At 44.7% G+C, this 16,875-nt stretch overlaps 1 protein-coding gene across 2 annotated transcripts in view; it reads right to left on the bottom strand.

The window, feature by feature from the left end:
- Positions 1 to 678: 678 nt before the first annotated feature.
- The window catches only part of CUBN (cubilin), a 290,843-nt gene continuing 274,646 nt past the window's right edge, over positions 679 to 16,875 (bottom strand). For both annotated transcript variants that reach the window (XM_007196413.2, XM_057544323.1), the window contains 7 exons: positions 12,667 to 12,829; positions 12,098 to 12,303; positions 10,801 to 10,948; positions 9,688 to 9,869; positions 6,330 to 6,495; positions 4,602 to 4,837; positions 679 to 1,103 (listed from right to left, as the gene is read on the bottom strand). In XM_007196413.2, coding sequence (XP_007196475.2) covers positions 996 to 1,103; positions 4,602 to 4,837; positions 6,330 to 6,495; positions 9,688 to 9,869; positions 10,801 to 10,948; positions 12,098 to 12,303; positions 12,667 to 12,829 — 1,209 coding nt within the window. In that variant the 3' untranslated portion in view covers positions 679 to 995. The remainder of the gene's footprint in view (positions 1,104 to 4,601; positions 4,838 to 6,329; positions 6,496 to 9,687; positions 9,870 to 10,800; positions 10,949 to 12,097; positions 12,304 to 12,666; positions 12,830 to 16,875) is intronic.

Here is a 16,875-nt window from a genome sequence, read left to right as displayed (position 1 = left end):
AGAGCTACTAGGTCTTCTATCTACTCCTATCAAACCTCATCTTGAGGGGTTTAGTCCATTGTTCCAGCTTTGTCAAGACCCTTGGGTTTGATGGTCTCTTCACTGCGTTCAGTGTTCTTTCCAATAGAGTGTCCTCCATGAAGCCGATGCATCCGTCCATGGTAGAGGGAAGGTGAGAATATCTCATTTACGTGTCTCTGTAGTCTGTGCAGAGATCGTTTCCCTGGCATTTGGGTAGTACAGGAAGATGCAGTTACACATTCGATAGCGTCTTTCATTCACTGGGCCCCATGTTCTCAGTAAGACTCAACTTTGCATATTTAACCTAACGTCTCTTGGTTAAAGGCAGCAGAAAACGTGGTCAAAGCATTGCTTAACTATGTATAACTTTGCATTTGGTGTTGTTAAACTGCGAACAGACTACAGTGGTACGTAGGGAAACTGCAGCACAGAGAGTTAAGGAAGTTAACTAGAAAGGCTAAAATTCAAACGCAGGCAGCTTGGCTCCGGAGTTCCTATACTGAAGGACTCATATACTTTTTTAAAATGGAAACATTCAACTTGAAATTTTACACGTACCCCACAGTGAAAGACAAATGTTAATGAATTAAAAAAGATAATGCAGCATCACTGTGTACATTTCAGCAGTGCTTGTCATCCCCAATTTGACATTCACAGTGAAAACGGTACTTCTATTTTATTAACTTTTGAAAATGTACAGCACATATGCCATAATCATTTCCACCCCTTTAAGGGATTCTAGAAAATTTCAGCTCAAAATATTAGATTAAAGAAGCTACATTCTACATTCAAAAAATGTATACCAATATTGATTCCACATGTACTTTGATGAAAAACAAAGATGTTCAGATTATTCTCAGTGGCACAGGCAGGGGGGACAGGTATCAGGATGGCAGGATCCCGTCCAGCGTGAGGTCTGAGGGTCCAGCCCCTGCAGAAAAACCAAAGTGCTAAGCAGACCCGGCCTCACGCGGTTAGCTGGCCCAGGTTAACCGGATTGCTGACGGTCGGGCTGCATACTCTGCGTGAAATTTTATGAAGACACGATGTGACGAGGCCACAAAGGGAGCTATGTCAGTGTCCTAAAATTGAAAAAAAAAAAAAGAGAGAGAGAAGTAACAAATCATATATTTCACAAATTTGAAGATTTTTCCAGAAGGTCAGGTGTAGTAAAGAAGTATGACATAAAGGAGCCTTCTAGAGTTGACAGTAAACCTGCATACATTTCTAGAAGTAACCTGGCTAAGAATTAATGTAGAGACTTTACAAAAGAATGTTGCTGGGGCTGGTGGAGGTGGCGAGGAGAAATGGGGGGTTACTAAGTGGGCACAGGGTTTCCTTTTGGGCTAACGAGAAGGTTCTAAAGCCGACTGTGGTGACGACAGCTACACAGCTCTGGAAACTGACTAAATACTCTTGAATCTTATCCTTTAAGTAGATGATTTCTATGGTATGTGAATTATGTCTCAATAAAACCATCACTAAAAATTCAATTCCCAGTTCAAGTTCTTACTGAAATTTTCATTTTTCTGAAGGGACACACAACTTATATCTGCAACTAAAACGAGCATATGAGTAAAGTATACTACTTTCCCCCCTTAACATCTGTACTTTCCTTTTGGGGTTGATTTTCATATCTTTTTGGGGAACAGGGTGTGTGTGTGTGTGTGTGGGCAGAAGGGGTGGGAGGTAGATGGGTCTCTGTTTTCTCTCATTTCTAAATCATTCATTTAATATTGATTGAGAGATTTCCATGCTGTGGGTATTATTATTAGCACTAGGAATATAAAAAATGAACCAAACATGCAAACAGCCCTCTTCTCACGAATCTTACATCCTAACAGGAGGAGGCAAAGCAGGAAGCAAGTAAGTTAGTAACATGCACAGTAGGCTGGATTGTCCTGGAGACAGAGCACATCACACAGGGTCAAGGTTGCAGTCTGGGGACATGCTCCTCTGTTCTGCTCGGGTCCCCTGCCTTGTTCCTACCCAAGAGTCATCATAAAACAGACTTATTTCCAAGACAGCAAATTATTCAGGTGAGTGCAGCAGAGGGATTTTTTTCCTAAGAGTGATATCAAGGGATACACAATATTGTACGTTCCTGTGCACATGCACTTTTTCCTTCCATTTCAACCTGCTCCCAAATTTCTACTTGGTATTCTATGCTGACAAACTAGTACGAGCAGATAACAGAAGTTTTAAACTCCCGTTTGATTCTCCTAATTTTCCTGCCATTCTTTCATGTTTCTAGATGTTCAGATTCTGTAACTGAGAGCAATGCCCGTGAACAATGACAATTATCATAAAAGAAAACATCTTCAAATCACCGTAGGATTAGACATCTAAGGAGTAGCTCCCACCATCATTCTGTAAATAAACTGACTTCACTGGACTGGAAATGCTAAAGAAGTCAGTGGCATCTTTAAAAAATAAAACGATTGCACTTGAAACTATGTCTACATTTATAAAAGAAAATTTAAAACTGGGAAAATATTGTAAACACCAATAGTTAAGAAAAATTGACATTATCTAGTTATAGACTTGAATTTAATGTGACATTGGTTTCAATGGCAGTAAGTTCTCTCAGTGCCTCAGTTTCTCTTATCTGCAAAATCCAGGGGATCAAATGGGGTTGTATGTTTGAAAGTCACTGAAAACCAAAAAAAAAAAAAAGTCATACAGACATAAAGTAATGGTATTGTGAAAATGTCTCTTTTTGAAATTGTTACAAATTTCAACTAAATGTCTAAGACTTAATCAGCTTCTAAATCTGGCATGTGATGCATTACTGGGGTCTCTTTTCTGTGGGCCCCTGTGAACAACTGCAAGACAGTATCTGCTGCTCAGGTGACACAAATTCCTGCCCCCAAAATTAGCTCTGTGTATAAGGACAGAGCTACCAGAGAGTTTATTGAAGGGTTGTCTATAAACCAGAGGAGCTTCATTCAATAAATTAGGCTGCACCCAGAACAGAAAACAACCCAATGATTAAATACAATATACCAGTTTGTTTAGTGGTATGGTAAGATGTTAATGATGTATCAGTCAGTGGACAAAAACACACCACAAAACAATATAAAATATCTGTGCATAGGCAAACATATTCAAAAAAAAGTGTCTAGAAGAATATATGGGAGGATTCTCAGGGTTTTAGAAAAATGTATCTATTTTTTGATATTTCTGAAAATAACATTTATCAATTTTACAAACTGTAAGTTATACTCTAAAAACTCCCTCGATTTCCAGCAGATGTAATTCTCTGTCAGTTTGATTAGAAAGCACAAATGAGCAAAGAGAAAAATGGTAAGAAACAGATAACTTCTCATCAGTAGTCACATTTCCCTCACATGAAAGCTCTGTAAACATCTACTTGCACATAAAAATGGGAGGGCACTGAGGGCAGATGTAAGCAGTACTGAGTCAACATCAGAATTCTAACTTAATGTTTAGGGAAGATCTATTACATCGAGATTTACAAAAACAAACTGTTAGTCCCCAGGCCAATTGTTAATATCCCTGTGCATTTCTTCAAAGAATTCCCACAATTTTCAGCAAAAAGTGAATGAAATGGAGCTGGGCATCCAAAGTTTCTATACAGTCAGCCCTCCGTAAGGGTAGGTTCCACATCGCGGATTCAACCAACCACAGAATCCAGCAGATACACAACCCGCGAATACGGAACCCGCAGATATGGAGGACTGACTGTATTCACCGCACTAGGCCAGGTTTTGTTTTTTTTAATTTACTTATTTACTTATTTTTATTTTTGGCTGTGTTGGGTCTTCGTTGCTGCGCGCCGGCTTTCTCTAGTTGCGGGGAGCGGGGGCTACTCTTCATCACGGTGCGTGGGCTTCTCACCGCGGTGGCTTCTCTTGTTGCAGAGCACGGGCTCTAGAGCGCGGGCTTCAGTAGTTGTGGCACGTGGGCTCAGTAGTTGTGGCTCGCAGGCTCTAGAGCGCAGGCTCAGTAGTTGTGGCTCACGGGCTTAGTTGCTCCGCGGCATGTGGGATCTTCCCGGACCAGGGCTTGAACCCGTGTGCCCTGCATTGGCAGGCGGGTTCTTAACCACTGCGCCACCAGGGAAGTCCCTAGGCCAGTTTTTATAAGAGATTTGAGCATCCGAGGATTTGGTATCCGTGGGGGGTCAACGGAACCAATCCCCTGCAGATGCGATGGGAACACTGTAGTTCTATTCATGCAGAAATAACATGGATAGTCAACCCTGGGCGGTGCATTTAAATCACATACGGAGCTTTCAAAAAACAGCATGCCACAGATACTCCGCCAGAAATTTTGATTCTGTAGGTTGAGTGGGGACTGGAAATCTGTGATGCTAAACGACTGCATAGGTGATTCTGACGCACAGTCAAGTTTGGCAACTATTACTATTAATTTAACTCAATGCCCACTAGGCGGCACTCGTGCTCCCAAAACAAAAAGGAAAGTCAGAAACCTGAATTTGTAAAAGTACCGTGTGCTCTCTAACTGCATGAGTCTGCCCTTAAAGGTGCCTTTTTAAGCTCCTTTCATTATTTAAAAATAACAATTGGGAGTTTTTAGAAGTTTGTTTTACTCACTGCGCCGCAATACGGTCCAGACGAGGGGGAGTTAGCATCCGGGCCATCGTAGAGCAGGAGGTAGTTCTGGACGCATTCTCCGGGGTCGTCAATGCTGATAAAGTAGAAGCTGACGGTGACAGGTCTTCCCGCAGGAGCAATGATGGTCCACTCGCAGTGAGTGTTGTTTGGGTAAGTGCCGGGATAGCCAGGGCTGGCGACCGAGCCGCTGTCGCCGTAAAGAGTCCCGCCGCAGTCTGCGAGGAAACAGGTGCACGAAGCTTCAGTCAACCAAGTAGAAGCCATCAGCGCGCTTTAGCGCGCTTAAGGCAACGAGACAGTTGTTCTCTCAAGGTGCTGAGGCCCTCTGCAAGAAAAGCGGAGGCAGGAACCCTTTTCCTGTCCCTCCTGCGGGCTGTACCTCCCTCCCTCACTACCTCCCCCGCTCCCACCTCCACCAAATACCCCTCCCCGCCTCTCACGGCTTAGGAAGGGCTTCCTCCAGATCTTTGCTTTGAAAATAGTGGGTTGAGAGCACAATGGGAAAACCAGGACTTGGGAAAGTAACTGCAGGAGAGAGTGAGGTTGATCTCGGGTGCTTTCGATGGTGTGGAGCTCTCCAGAGGCAGTGAGTGAGTTGATGAGGATGTGGGTGAAGTAAAATTAAAAGGGAAATTCCGGGGAAGAACCAAAGAAAGAGGTGTGTTATTTAAGGTCTTGGCAGTAATGATTCTCAAAGTGACTTTACCAGGCTGATAACTGACAGTTCCAAGATTGATATGCTTAACAAGCCAAAGCTCTTTAAGTATTGGTGCTAATTTGTTCGATGTGTTAATTTGCACAGGAAAGCTATCGCTATTTAGACCAGACGGCCATGGGCATCCAGATACCCTGCGCATAGGAAGAAAGTGTGTAGCATAATTAAGAAGCACTGGGCTGGGTTTCTGACCACTGGAGGTTTAGTCCTGCCTCTGCCACGATCTAGCTGTGCGTTTTAGGCAACGCATCAGTGTGGTGTTTTATTTCCTTGTCTGTAAAATTAGGGCATAGAGGTCATCTTTTACTTTTGGCAGTACCAAGAAATCGTTATCTACAATTGTCTTGATAGAATCCTTTTCTAGTCCTCTAGTATATTTAAAATGAGTCCTTTTTATCATTCTTAAAGAATTTTGAAAGTTTTTAGATATTTGGGGGGACATCTCATAAAGATATTCCTTGTCTCTTGAGTTAAGTGCATTGACATGACAAATTTCCTTCACTTATCGGTAAACAGCCAACCAAAAATGCAGGAAGGTGCTTACTGCCCTGTAAAAGCCATTAACCTCCAGGACTGCCAAGAAATGAAACGCGGTCTCCAAGGAACACAGCTGTTTATACATACGCAAGTATGTGTTCATCACTTGGCTTTCTGGCAAACTTTTTAAAAAAATCCTCAGAGAACTACCTTGATGATCAAACCAAAAGTTAAAAATAATGACAAAATCAGAATTTATAAAGGAATTAAAAAATCTTTGTACCTTATTTGTGCTTTATATGTAAATATATATTCTTTAATATATAGAAATAATGAATAAAAGTAGCATTTTTTAAATCTCTATACTTTCAGTGTTAAAAAAAATCTCTATTTTTAATGGAAAATAATCAAGTACACAGATTGGGGAAAAGGTCACTTTGACTGTCTTCTTCTATTAGACGCTGTATGTTTTTCTCAGCTGCATTACTTTCCCTTACAAAGTGCCAGGGTCTTACCAGAGGGTGATGAGGTCCAGATAATTTCATATCCATGACCGGAAGTTGCACTATCACTCTTAAATCGTAGGTATAGTTCATGACTTCGGGAGAAAATGGGATTCGGCAACAGAGTCCCACAGAACGTGCCCAGCAATGGCGAAGTGCTCTCGCTTCCATTTCTTACCTTTAAAAACGAGTCATTAATGATTACACTTAGACCTATTGTACCTTCTTCTCTGATTTATCACCACTATACGTTAAGACGTGAGACAATTGCAATGACAACTTTTTGGGGGAAAACTTTGTCATTTTAGGTACTTAATGGAGGGTTAATACACACAGACGTCACCTTCACTTGCAAAGGAGAGAAACCAATTTGTAGATCAAAAACCATTTACAGCTGGATTCAGAAATATCTGTTAATCTCCAGTAATTAAAACACGACAGCATGTTTCTATAACCAGCTAGTTGACTGGTGTATAACAAACTAGTTGTATCTTTCTTCTTGGGGAGACATTTTGAAGAATGTAGTTAAAGTGAATTTTAAAAAGATGGGTCGGGGGAGAAGAATATTATCTGCTTTGCTTCCAGTCAACTCTGTTATACTTTATTCATCATACTGCATTTATGTTTTTATCTCCCCTTGAAAATTGCTCGGCTATAAAGGGGCCATGAAAAAACAACGTACAAAGTATGACAAAGTTCAAAACGAAAGGAATTTCTACATGGGAAAAGGACGTAATTCAAACAGTCTTTAAAATTTCTTGACTCTTAGATTTATTTTAAAAACACTTTGTGAAGCTGAGTAGATTTTTTTTTAATTCGCTGCATGGAGTAGACACGAGTGAAAACAGGAAACGTGTTGGCGTGTGAATGCAGGTAAGCGCACTGTGAATTCAACCACGGCTTGTCCTCAAGCCCGGCTCCTGCTGCACATTCCCAAACAGCCCCACTCGGAGGAGGGCTCTTGTGCGGCATCGCAGACACGTGATCCAGGCACGTAATCCAGCTCCGCGTGGATAGAGGCTGACTCTTTGTTGATACACGTATTTAAAATCTTGGAAGCCCCTCCAGTCCCTTTTTAATCCCATAGTTTTAACATGCGGTTAATTGCCAGTTGTCTAAAGTCACCCAGTGTCTTCAGAGGTGTGGTGGGTAGTCTTGTTGGGTTGTGTTGATCTGGAGAGAGCCCTTTTTTTTTCAGCTGTGCCCCGCAGCTTGTGGGATCTTAGTTCCCCCATCAGGGATCAAACCCAGGCCCTGGCAGTGAAAGTGCGGAGTCCTAACCACTGGACCGCCAGGGAAGTCCCCGGAGAGTTTCCTTTGAGGTCTGTGGAGTAGCCAGTGGGAGAGAAACATGCCTTCCCGGTGCTCTTTGGGCTATTCTGCTAAGGGTTTAAACAAAGTAGCCCTGCCATGGGCGGAGCAGCCAGTTAGCTGTCGGCAGACAGAGAGGGCTGCCATTTTCAAGGATGCCCACCGGCCCCACTGCAGTCTTGGCTTTGGGTCTTTTTCCTCTGGTCCTCTTTCGAAAGCTGATGCTCTGCGGGGAGACGCGAGATACTAATTCCCGCTGATGTGCTAATGACCTGTCCTTTTCATTTCTCTCCGCACAGGAGGGGTGGGGCAAGGAGAGCAGAGGGCATCTCCGGGACCTTAGGCGACCCTGAAAGGGGAAGTAAAGGCAAATGCAAAGTCCAAATGGGGTCTAGAGCTTGGCGTTCGCGTGGTGTAATACGGTCAGAGTCCTCAGTGAGAAATTTCCATTCCCATCACCGTTTACATGAATGGAATGCTGAGGCTGCAATAAGTCGTGCCAGAATCTTCCCGCCGAAAACCAGACACAGCAGCGCTTTACAGGCCTGAGGCGCAGTTTCCTGTCTCTGCTTATTGCACAGGAAGTTCCAGCCCCGTTTCCATGAGACAAGGAAGGGCAGCAGGACGGAGGGGGGCAGTTGTCACCCCCCCGGGGCTGCAGAGTCAGCCCTTGCTCCCCGGCACCCAGGGGCAAGTGGCCAAGTTAACTCCAGTCGATAAGGGTCAACTCAGGCTTGAAGCGAACCCCGAGTAGCTGCGCTGCGACTCCGGACTGTCGGGATGATTCTCCCTTCCTCCGTATCCCGCTCCTCCCCTCGTGTCTGCTTTATGCTGCACGTAACTGTTCAGACTCCACGGGGGGTGAGGTACGTAGGTCTGCGCCTAATGACCTGATTGACACACACACTCCTGTCCCTCCCTCGTTTCCCCTCTGCTGCATCCACGTCCCCCCCACTCTCCTACCGCGGTGACGTTCCCCATGAAAAGGCATGCGCTTCCTCTGAGTACTTACTGCACTAGAGGTTGCGAATGGTCATTAACAAAGGACTTCGATGAATGTTATAGGGGGAGCTTTGCAGGATAACAAAAGTCCGTAACAGGCGTAAAGGAGAAAACAAGCTGTTAGGAAACCTTACGGAAGATTCGCACGTACACGAAACAAAGCCGACTTCGGGTGATTCGCGTGTACACGAAACAAAGCCGACTTCGGGTGATTCGCGTGTACACGAAACAAAGCCGACTTCGGGTGTCTCGGGTTAAGGTTTCGATGTGAAACAAGCCTTACATGGCGCCTCAGTTTATTTCCTACGAATGAACACATTTCCAACAGAGTCTGCAAAGCACGCTGGAGGGAGCTGGAGGGTTTTCATGGCAAAATATAGGCGCTGAGTTCCAGACACAGGAGGGTTCTCTCTTGGTGGGGCGGGGGACGGGCAAACAGCAAAGGTGCTTCTTCATCCAGATGAGGAGGAAGGAACAGAGAGCACTCCACCTTCCTCTGCCCAACACGCGGTCAAGGAAAGACTCTCCTTAGAGAATAGCGAAGATGCTCCAGACCCACTGTGGCCATCAGGGGAATCAGCCCAACTCTCTAGTCTCACGTAGTTTCATGTTTACCTCTACACCAGGCACACGTCAAGTCAGAGTTCTCATCTGGCCCCAAAATTAGCACTTTGCCCTTGGACCTCCCTCACTTCCGGTCTCAACTCACACATTAGCTCCTTTAAGAAAACTTCTCTGTTCCCAGACTGCTTAGGTGCCCCTAACCGTGCTCGCTCTGACAGTCAACAGGAGTGGACAACTTCCTGTCTGTCTTTCCCACAGACTGTGAGCCTCCGGGGGCTCCTGAACATGTCTTTGTTCCCTCCTGGATTTCCGGTGTCCGGACCTAGGAGATGGTTGGCAATTGCCTAAGTATTTAGGTGATGAAAGGATAATGAATCATTGAATGAAATGAGGAAGGAATATGATTAGCAGTAGCAGAGCAAAAGGAGAAGAATCTTAAGGGATCCATCATCTTTTAAATAATTCATTTACATCGTATTCAAAAGTATGTTACCTCCAAGAAATCACGGGTGCAGTCACTTGAGTCCCCGATGCCAAATGAGTGAAAGAAGAGGGAGATGGTGTGGTCCCGAGGAGCTGTGAGCACAGATGAGCAGTCCATCCCACCGCGATAGCCCCCCGGCCAGCCGGGGCTCCTCAGGGTGCCGAATGCCTTCTTATACTCTCGGTTGCAATCTTATTTAGAGGAAAGACAATAGTAATTCACGTATGCCACGCAGTACTCAGTGCTCCTTCAACTTGACAGGAATCATTCACAGAGATTATTAAATGGCAACAAACTTCAGAAGAAAAGCTAACCTAGCCCCTTCATTTACCTTTGAGATTACTGAGATCCCAAGACTTAAAGCGAACGGCACACTGAGCAAATGCAGTGCAGTGTCTTCACACGAAACACCCCCGTGTGAGACAGTAAATGAGCGAATGTGCACCCTCTCCTGGGAGGACAAACATTCTAGCATCCTCTGTGCTCTTCTGATGACGTGGAGGTGGAGGTGGCTGACTTTAGACTCTTTGGGCATAAAGCCTCTACTTCCAAGACAGTTTGGCGTGAAGATTTTTCTCCAAATCCTTTGATGAATTATTTGTTCTGCTAGAGCTGGCAACTTACCGTTCTTGACCATTTTTGGTAAAAATACCCAGAGCGTTTTCATTTGTTTGTTTTAATCAAAGGCAGCTTTGGTTTTAATCAAGCTTGAAATGAACATTACGTAAAGTGTTCTCTGGAAATAAACTTTTCAGTGACAGAATCAAGTAATTCTTTCAAGGCTCCCTGGTTTTTCCAAAGTAATTTTCTAAGATATAGTGATTCTTCTATATGGTTAAGTGAATAATTAATACAATAACTGGTATATTTTTTAATTAACGACATGAACTTTGAAGAATATGCTGCCATTCTCGACATTTTAATTAATATTTTATTCGCTTTACCTCTTCAGAAGTCAACCTTAGTAATTTGCTAAATTGGGCCTGGCTTCTAGTAAAGAGTCTTACCTCATGTGGGTGTGGTTTATGTCAACAAACCTTAATTTACTCAAGGGGGTCAATTCTAGCTGTAACTGTAATAATGGCAGTTTTTCTGAATAAAAGATGAAATCCCAGAGCTCACCTGCAATCTGATAGGTAAAACCCACTCTAGAGTTTATGTTAAAAACTTCCGATTTAAAAGTGACGATTGCGGTGCTCATGGAAGAATAAAATGTGGGTACAGCTGAAGCATTTCTGCCGAAGAACCGAATTCCTGGATTTCCAATACTCTGAAATGAAACGGAAGCCAAATGCCGGTAGATTTAGTATCAAAGGAGAATAGGCCACAGCAGAAATTAAATTGCATACAAAAATATGGCTTAAATATTCAGCCGTGGAGACCAGTTACAGAGTTTAATGCACTCTGCAATAAGACTTCACCTTGGCCCTGGAATCTACAGGTGTCTCGCAGTCTTCGAGGGGCGGGTGGGAGGTAGGGAGGCCAAGTTTCTGCTGAAACCACGGGGCAGACGCCTGCCTACTGAAGATAAGACCTTCCCCCTCACCCCGCTTCCTATCCAAGGCCTGTGCCGCTGCTCAGGGTGCACCCAGGCTGTCGGAGGAGCTCACCACGGCTCTACTGGGGCTTCTCCATTGTTCTGAACTCTGTAAGACCGACCAGCACTGCTCCTGGCCCTCCCTCAGCGCCCTTAGCAAACCTGGAGTGTGTGAGCTGCCCCTCAATCTGGAAAGAGGCAGCCCAAGTGTCCCCGGGAGCCCCCGCCAGGCATCACCCTCAGTTCAGGGGTCCTCACCCTACGCGTGTTCCCGGAGTAACCTGACCGCTCTCATCCTGCAACTACCTACTCGCGTGATGACGGCGCCCGAATCTTCAGGTGTTCTGTCAGCGTTGCACTTTTGTGGTCAACGTTCTCCCCAACATCTAACCCCATGGGCAGTTCACGCTCATCATTTTTTTTTTAAAACCAAAAGAGCTTTGCTCTATGTTTTCAACCATGAATATAGTCCCACTAGACTGGTACCAAAGGCCTTCTTAACTGTTCCCTTCAGTGCATTCCACACACAGATCCCACTGACTACAGAGGTGCTTCTCCATGGAGCACAGCTGTCAGAACACCAGAGACGTTCATCAGAAATTCAGGTCAATGGGCGTAAGTAGGGGAATTGGTCTCTGAGGGTGGGCCCGGGGGCAGGCACTTTTACCAAGACATCCAGATGTTTCTTAGGCACATGAACTACAGACCAAGTTCAGATTTCTTAATGCCTATAAATAGAGGGTTTTGTAAATGGCTGTTAACCACATTAGGCTGGAAGTAACTTCGAGAACTTATTTAGTCATGCCCTCATTACTTCAAGTGTTTTGCAAACACTGGTGAAAAGGTCATACGTGTGACTGTCATTTGTCCTGTAATTGTTACCTCTGCTGGGTCCTGAAACTCTAAATAGTTCTGGTCATAGTCTTGTGAGCGCAGCTCAAGTGCCCACACAGTAATCATGACCTGCTGATGCAGAGGAGCTTCAATGACCCAAGTACAGATGGAAAACGGGACAGCTGGGTCTGATGAATTGGGTGACGAAATACTTTGTGGGGTCCAAGTTGCATTATATGTTCCGCCACAAGGCACTGAGACGGGAAGAAAGAAACAACTTATAAGACATTTTACTTGTAACTCATCACACATATTTAAAATTCTGCTTTCCTTACTCTTCCAGCCCAAAGGAGCTATATTTACATCATTCTATGAAGGATTTACAGTCTATATTCTTGACTAAGAATTGTACCAAATTTGTACCATGGATTAAACACAGAGTAATTAACGTGGTGTTTAGTAACTGACATTGAACTTGGACGGTCATTAACATTGAGCATAGTAATTAGCATTGAGCTTAGTAATTAACACTGAGTACAGATATAAGCACGGCATTATTTTTAGTGCATAAATACACGTGTGTTTCATACTATGTGAAAATGTCTCAGTTTACTCACTGCCCACGATGGTATACGTAGCATTAAATCCTTCCCTTTCTAAAGTTAAGTCACTGACAAATTGAACTGTAAGGAAGTTTCCAGAAGAAATAAATGGAGCAGGTACGGTGGAACCACAAAATGTTCCAGCCAAGTTGGCATTTTCACTGTCCCCATCATATAGCTGAAAAGAAAAACAGCTCATTAGTTATCCATTATTCACAAAGAAGCTGCATATTTTACACTAAAATGGACATGAAGTTACGACAGGTCATGGTTAAGAATCTTACACTAATGTTCTTTTTTTTTTTAAATATTTATTTTTATTTATTTATTTGGTTGCACCGGGTCTTAACTGCAGCTCGAAGGCTCCTTAGTTGCGGCTCGCTGGCTTCTTTAGTTGCGGCACGTGTGCTCCTTAGTTGCAGCATGTGAACTCTTAGTTGAGTCATGCATGTGGGCTCTAGTTCCCTGACCAGGGATTGAACCCAGGCCCCCTGCATTGGGAGCGCGGAGTCTTAACCACTGTGCCACCAGGGAAGTCCCTACACTAATGTTCTTAAAGCTTGTTTTAATTTAGGAACAGAATTGCTATTGAATCAATTATACCACAATGATTTTTAGTAAAAACCTGGTATATTGCCTAAAGTTTTTTTTCTCATTGGGAAAGTAAAAGTCGATTTAAAAACTGATGTGTCGTTACAGCCAGCAAACCCATCGCTCCCTCCACCTCCGCCCTCCCTGCCGCGCTGCTCCAAACCATCACGATCTCTCGCCTGTTCTCGCTGCAGCCTCCCCACGGGTCCCCCGATCCTGCTCTTGACCCCCTAGAATCTGTCTTCAGCACATCAGCCAGAAGATACAGTTTAGATGTAAGTCAGCCCAGGTCGCTGCTCTGCCGAGAACCCTCCTAACTCCTTCTCATCCACTCAAAGCCGCCGGATAGGATCTGCTCCCACCCCCGTTCCCAGCCTTTCCCACCTGACCTCTCACTGCCACTTTCTTTGCTCTGCTCCCTGAGCGATCCCGGCTCTCCTGCATCCCGGCTGTTGCGTCTGCAGTTCCCTTTGCCTGGAATGCCCTCCTATTTATCCACGTGGTTTCATTCCCCTCTGCTGCTTTAGGCCTTTACTCAAATACCACTAACTCACTAAAGCCGTCCCTGAACACCCCTATTTAGCATGCAAGCTCTCCCAATATTCCCTTCCTCCTTTCCGGCTTCACTTTTTCTCCAGAGCATGTTTTACCTTCTACATTATATGTATGTATATATTCATATATAATTTAATTTATTGTCTTCCCCTCTGAAGAGAATGCAAGTTCCATGAAAGCACAGGCTGCTGTCTGTTCTATTCACTGCTAGGTCCCCAGTTTTCAGAAGAGTGGCACACAGAAGGTACTCAACAAATATCTAAGGAATGAAAAAGTGCCTTGATTCCTCTCTCCCGCTACACACCCTCCCAAGCCAGCTCTCCCCAAGTCGTCTTTATGTCAGTAAAGGGCTCAAGCCTAACACCTCAGCCACCCTGATTCCTCCCTGTCTCTTCCCGACCCCGCATCTACTTTGCTCCACCTTCAACACCTAGCCCAAGGGCTCCACCTCCACTGCCCCCACCATGGTCCTTCACCTGCATCGCTGTAACATCTCCTGACAGCTCTGGTTCCACAGAGCATTCTCCACCGAGCTGCCTGAACGTCTGCAAGCTTAGAGCAGAATATGCTCCTGCTTGGCCTACAATATCCCCATGGATCCCTGCTGCATCTGAAGTAAAAACCCACCCTCTTCACCGTGGTCTACAAGCCCCTCTCTGGTCTGGCCTAGGCCGCTCTGGGCCGTCGCCCCCTCCCCAGGTTCCTGTAACTCCACCGTGCCCTGACAAGTCCCTCCAAGCTGCCCCTCCTGCCAGGAGCTCTCTGCTCAGCCCTTGGACGGTCCACGCCTTGTCATGCGGTCTCAGCTCAGACATCTCCTCCTCAGAGAGCCCAACCCCATCTAATGGGCACTTCCCCAACATCTTCCTGTTCTTTTTTCCTACAATAATTAAAACGTACCTTATTTATTGCTTATTGCTTATTTACTTCTTCTGGTCTCTCACCCATCAGGCATGTAAGCCCCACGGGCGGGGGACTTTGATTATTCACTGTGTGTCGCCAGCACCCAGAGCAATTCCCAGGCACAAGAGCCTTCAGCAAATGTCCGCTGAAATAGTGAGTGCTTGGATTTCTCTCAAACACATTACTAGAAAACAAAGTGTTGGCACTTCCATAGTGGTGCATTGGTTAAGGATCCGCCTGCCAATGCGGGAGACACGGGTTCAAGCCCTGGTCCGGGAAGATCCCACATGCCGCAGAGCAACTAAGCCCGTGCGCCACAACTACTGAGCCCGCACACCTAGAGCCTGTGCTCCGCGACAAGAGAAGCCACCTCAATGAGAAGCCTGTGCAGCGCAACTAAGAGTAGCCCCCACTCACTGCAGCTAGAGAAAGCCCACACACAGCAACGAAGACCCAACTCAGCCAAAAATAAATAAATAAATAAATAAAAGACTTGACCTTTTAAAAAAAACCAAAACTCTAACATCAAATTTTCAAAACAAAAAACCAAACCAAAAAAAGTTTTCTCCACCTGAGTAATCTCTATTGCATTGCTAAAACAAGTATCTGTGTGTCTATCCAAATATGGAATTTATAACAGAACCATGGTGTGTTATAAACCCCAGCATAGCCATTACCGCTGACATTATTTTAAAATGCTGGGAATACATAAAATAGAAATGGTTAAAAACAATCAAGTCAAAATAAACACAAAAATAAATTTACCACTAGATGGCACTGTTTCTCCTGCTTAAACGATTTTAGTAAAATTTTAAAGCCAAAAGAAACCCGGGAGTTGAGGGATCTAATTCCCTCATTTTATAGAAGAGCAGATTTGCCAAGTTTTAGGTAATGTACCTTTTCTGGTAAACAAGTTAAATTTTATTATAACCATTGCTGCCTCTATAATCACGTTATATTGGCAAGCATTTTTATTCCGTGTACTGTGTGCCAGGCCCCCAAGCAAGGCTCTGTGTATACAGGGATGCATAAAGCACTTTCCAGACACTAATTTGACTCACAAATAATGAGAGGGAGAGATTCATAAATTAAATATATGTGTGTGTGAATTATACATAAAATAGAGAAACGTAAGTGCTACCAGAGAAGAATTCAATGTATCAGGGTAACCCAGATGATCGAGCCAGGACAAACCTCGCACGGACATTTGAACTGGTATTTGAAAGTAAGTAGAGACCTTCCAGACCTAGAAGAGAGGAAGGGCATCCCACCCTGATGGACAAGGTATGGAAGGCCACGCAAATAAAAACGGCCTGGCGTGTCAACACCTGCCCACCCTGTGACCAACCTGGAGATCAGGGTGAGAGAATAGAGGTGGGATGGGGAAGGTTCACTGGGACAGGACTGATGTTTCCCACACTTCATGCGAAGGACTTTGTATCTTCTCCTACGTGAGTTGTAAGATCTAACTTGGGTTTTAAATAGATGACTGGTCCGTACGATGGAAGGAAATTTCCTACATGCCCGGCCTCGAGCTGGCGTTTGCATTAGTTCACTCACTGCTACCGTAAAACTTCTCCTAATGGAGCTGAACTAGGACAGCTGATGGAGGCTTCTGGCCTCCCGTGTAACCGAGGCCAGGATTTTCTCCCCCTGCTCTCCCATCCCTGACGCCTCCACCATGAACTTGCGCAGGGTGGCTTTATAGAGAGTGGCAGGAGGAGCCCTGAGCAACGCTGCTGACGCGGAATCCTACGCGCGCTAGGAGGTAAACGGCGCTAGGACGGCAACATCTCCAGCAGCTGCGTAGTGCCTTCCGCGAGCACACACTGCTGCCATGACGGCTTCGGGCCTGGGGCTGGAATTACGTCCTAAGTCTTAAGTCTTGTGGATGCAGATAAGTGCTGAGAGGAATTTTGTGTTTGCTCGGCTTTTAAACCTCTTTAACAGTGGCACATATTAGAATCTAGTTAAGGCCCGGAAGGAATTGCACAAATAATCTAGTGGAAGAGAGCCTCTGACTACACCTTCTGCCAGATCCTGCCTTTTGCTCAGCCATCGATTGGAGCAGCTAAAGAAAGTAGGGAAGGACATTTTGGGATTTTAATTTCTATGAACTTTTAATGCGTGAAGGCAATAGGCTTTGATATTGGGCTTTAATTCTTTTTAAATTTA

This window comes from Balaenoptera acutorostrata, chromosome 3 (assembly GCF_949987535.1).
Source record: "Balaenoptera acutorostrata chromosome 3, mBalAcu1.1, whole genome shotgun sequence".
NCBI lineage: Eukaryota > Metazoa > Chordata > Mammalia > Artiodactyla > Balaenopteridae > Balaenoptera > Balaenoptera acutorostrata.
Note: the sequence above shows the minus strand (reverse complement) of the source record. Positions and strands in the feature narration are given on the sequence as shown.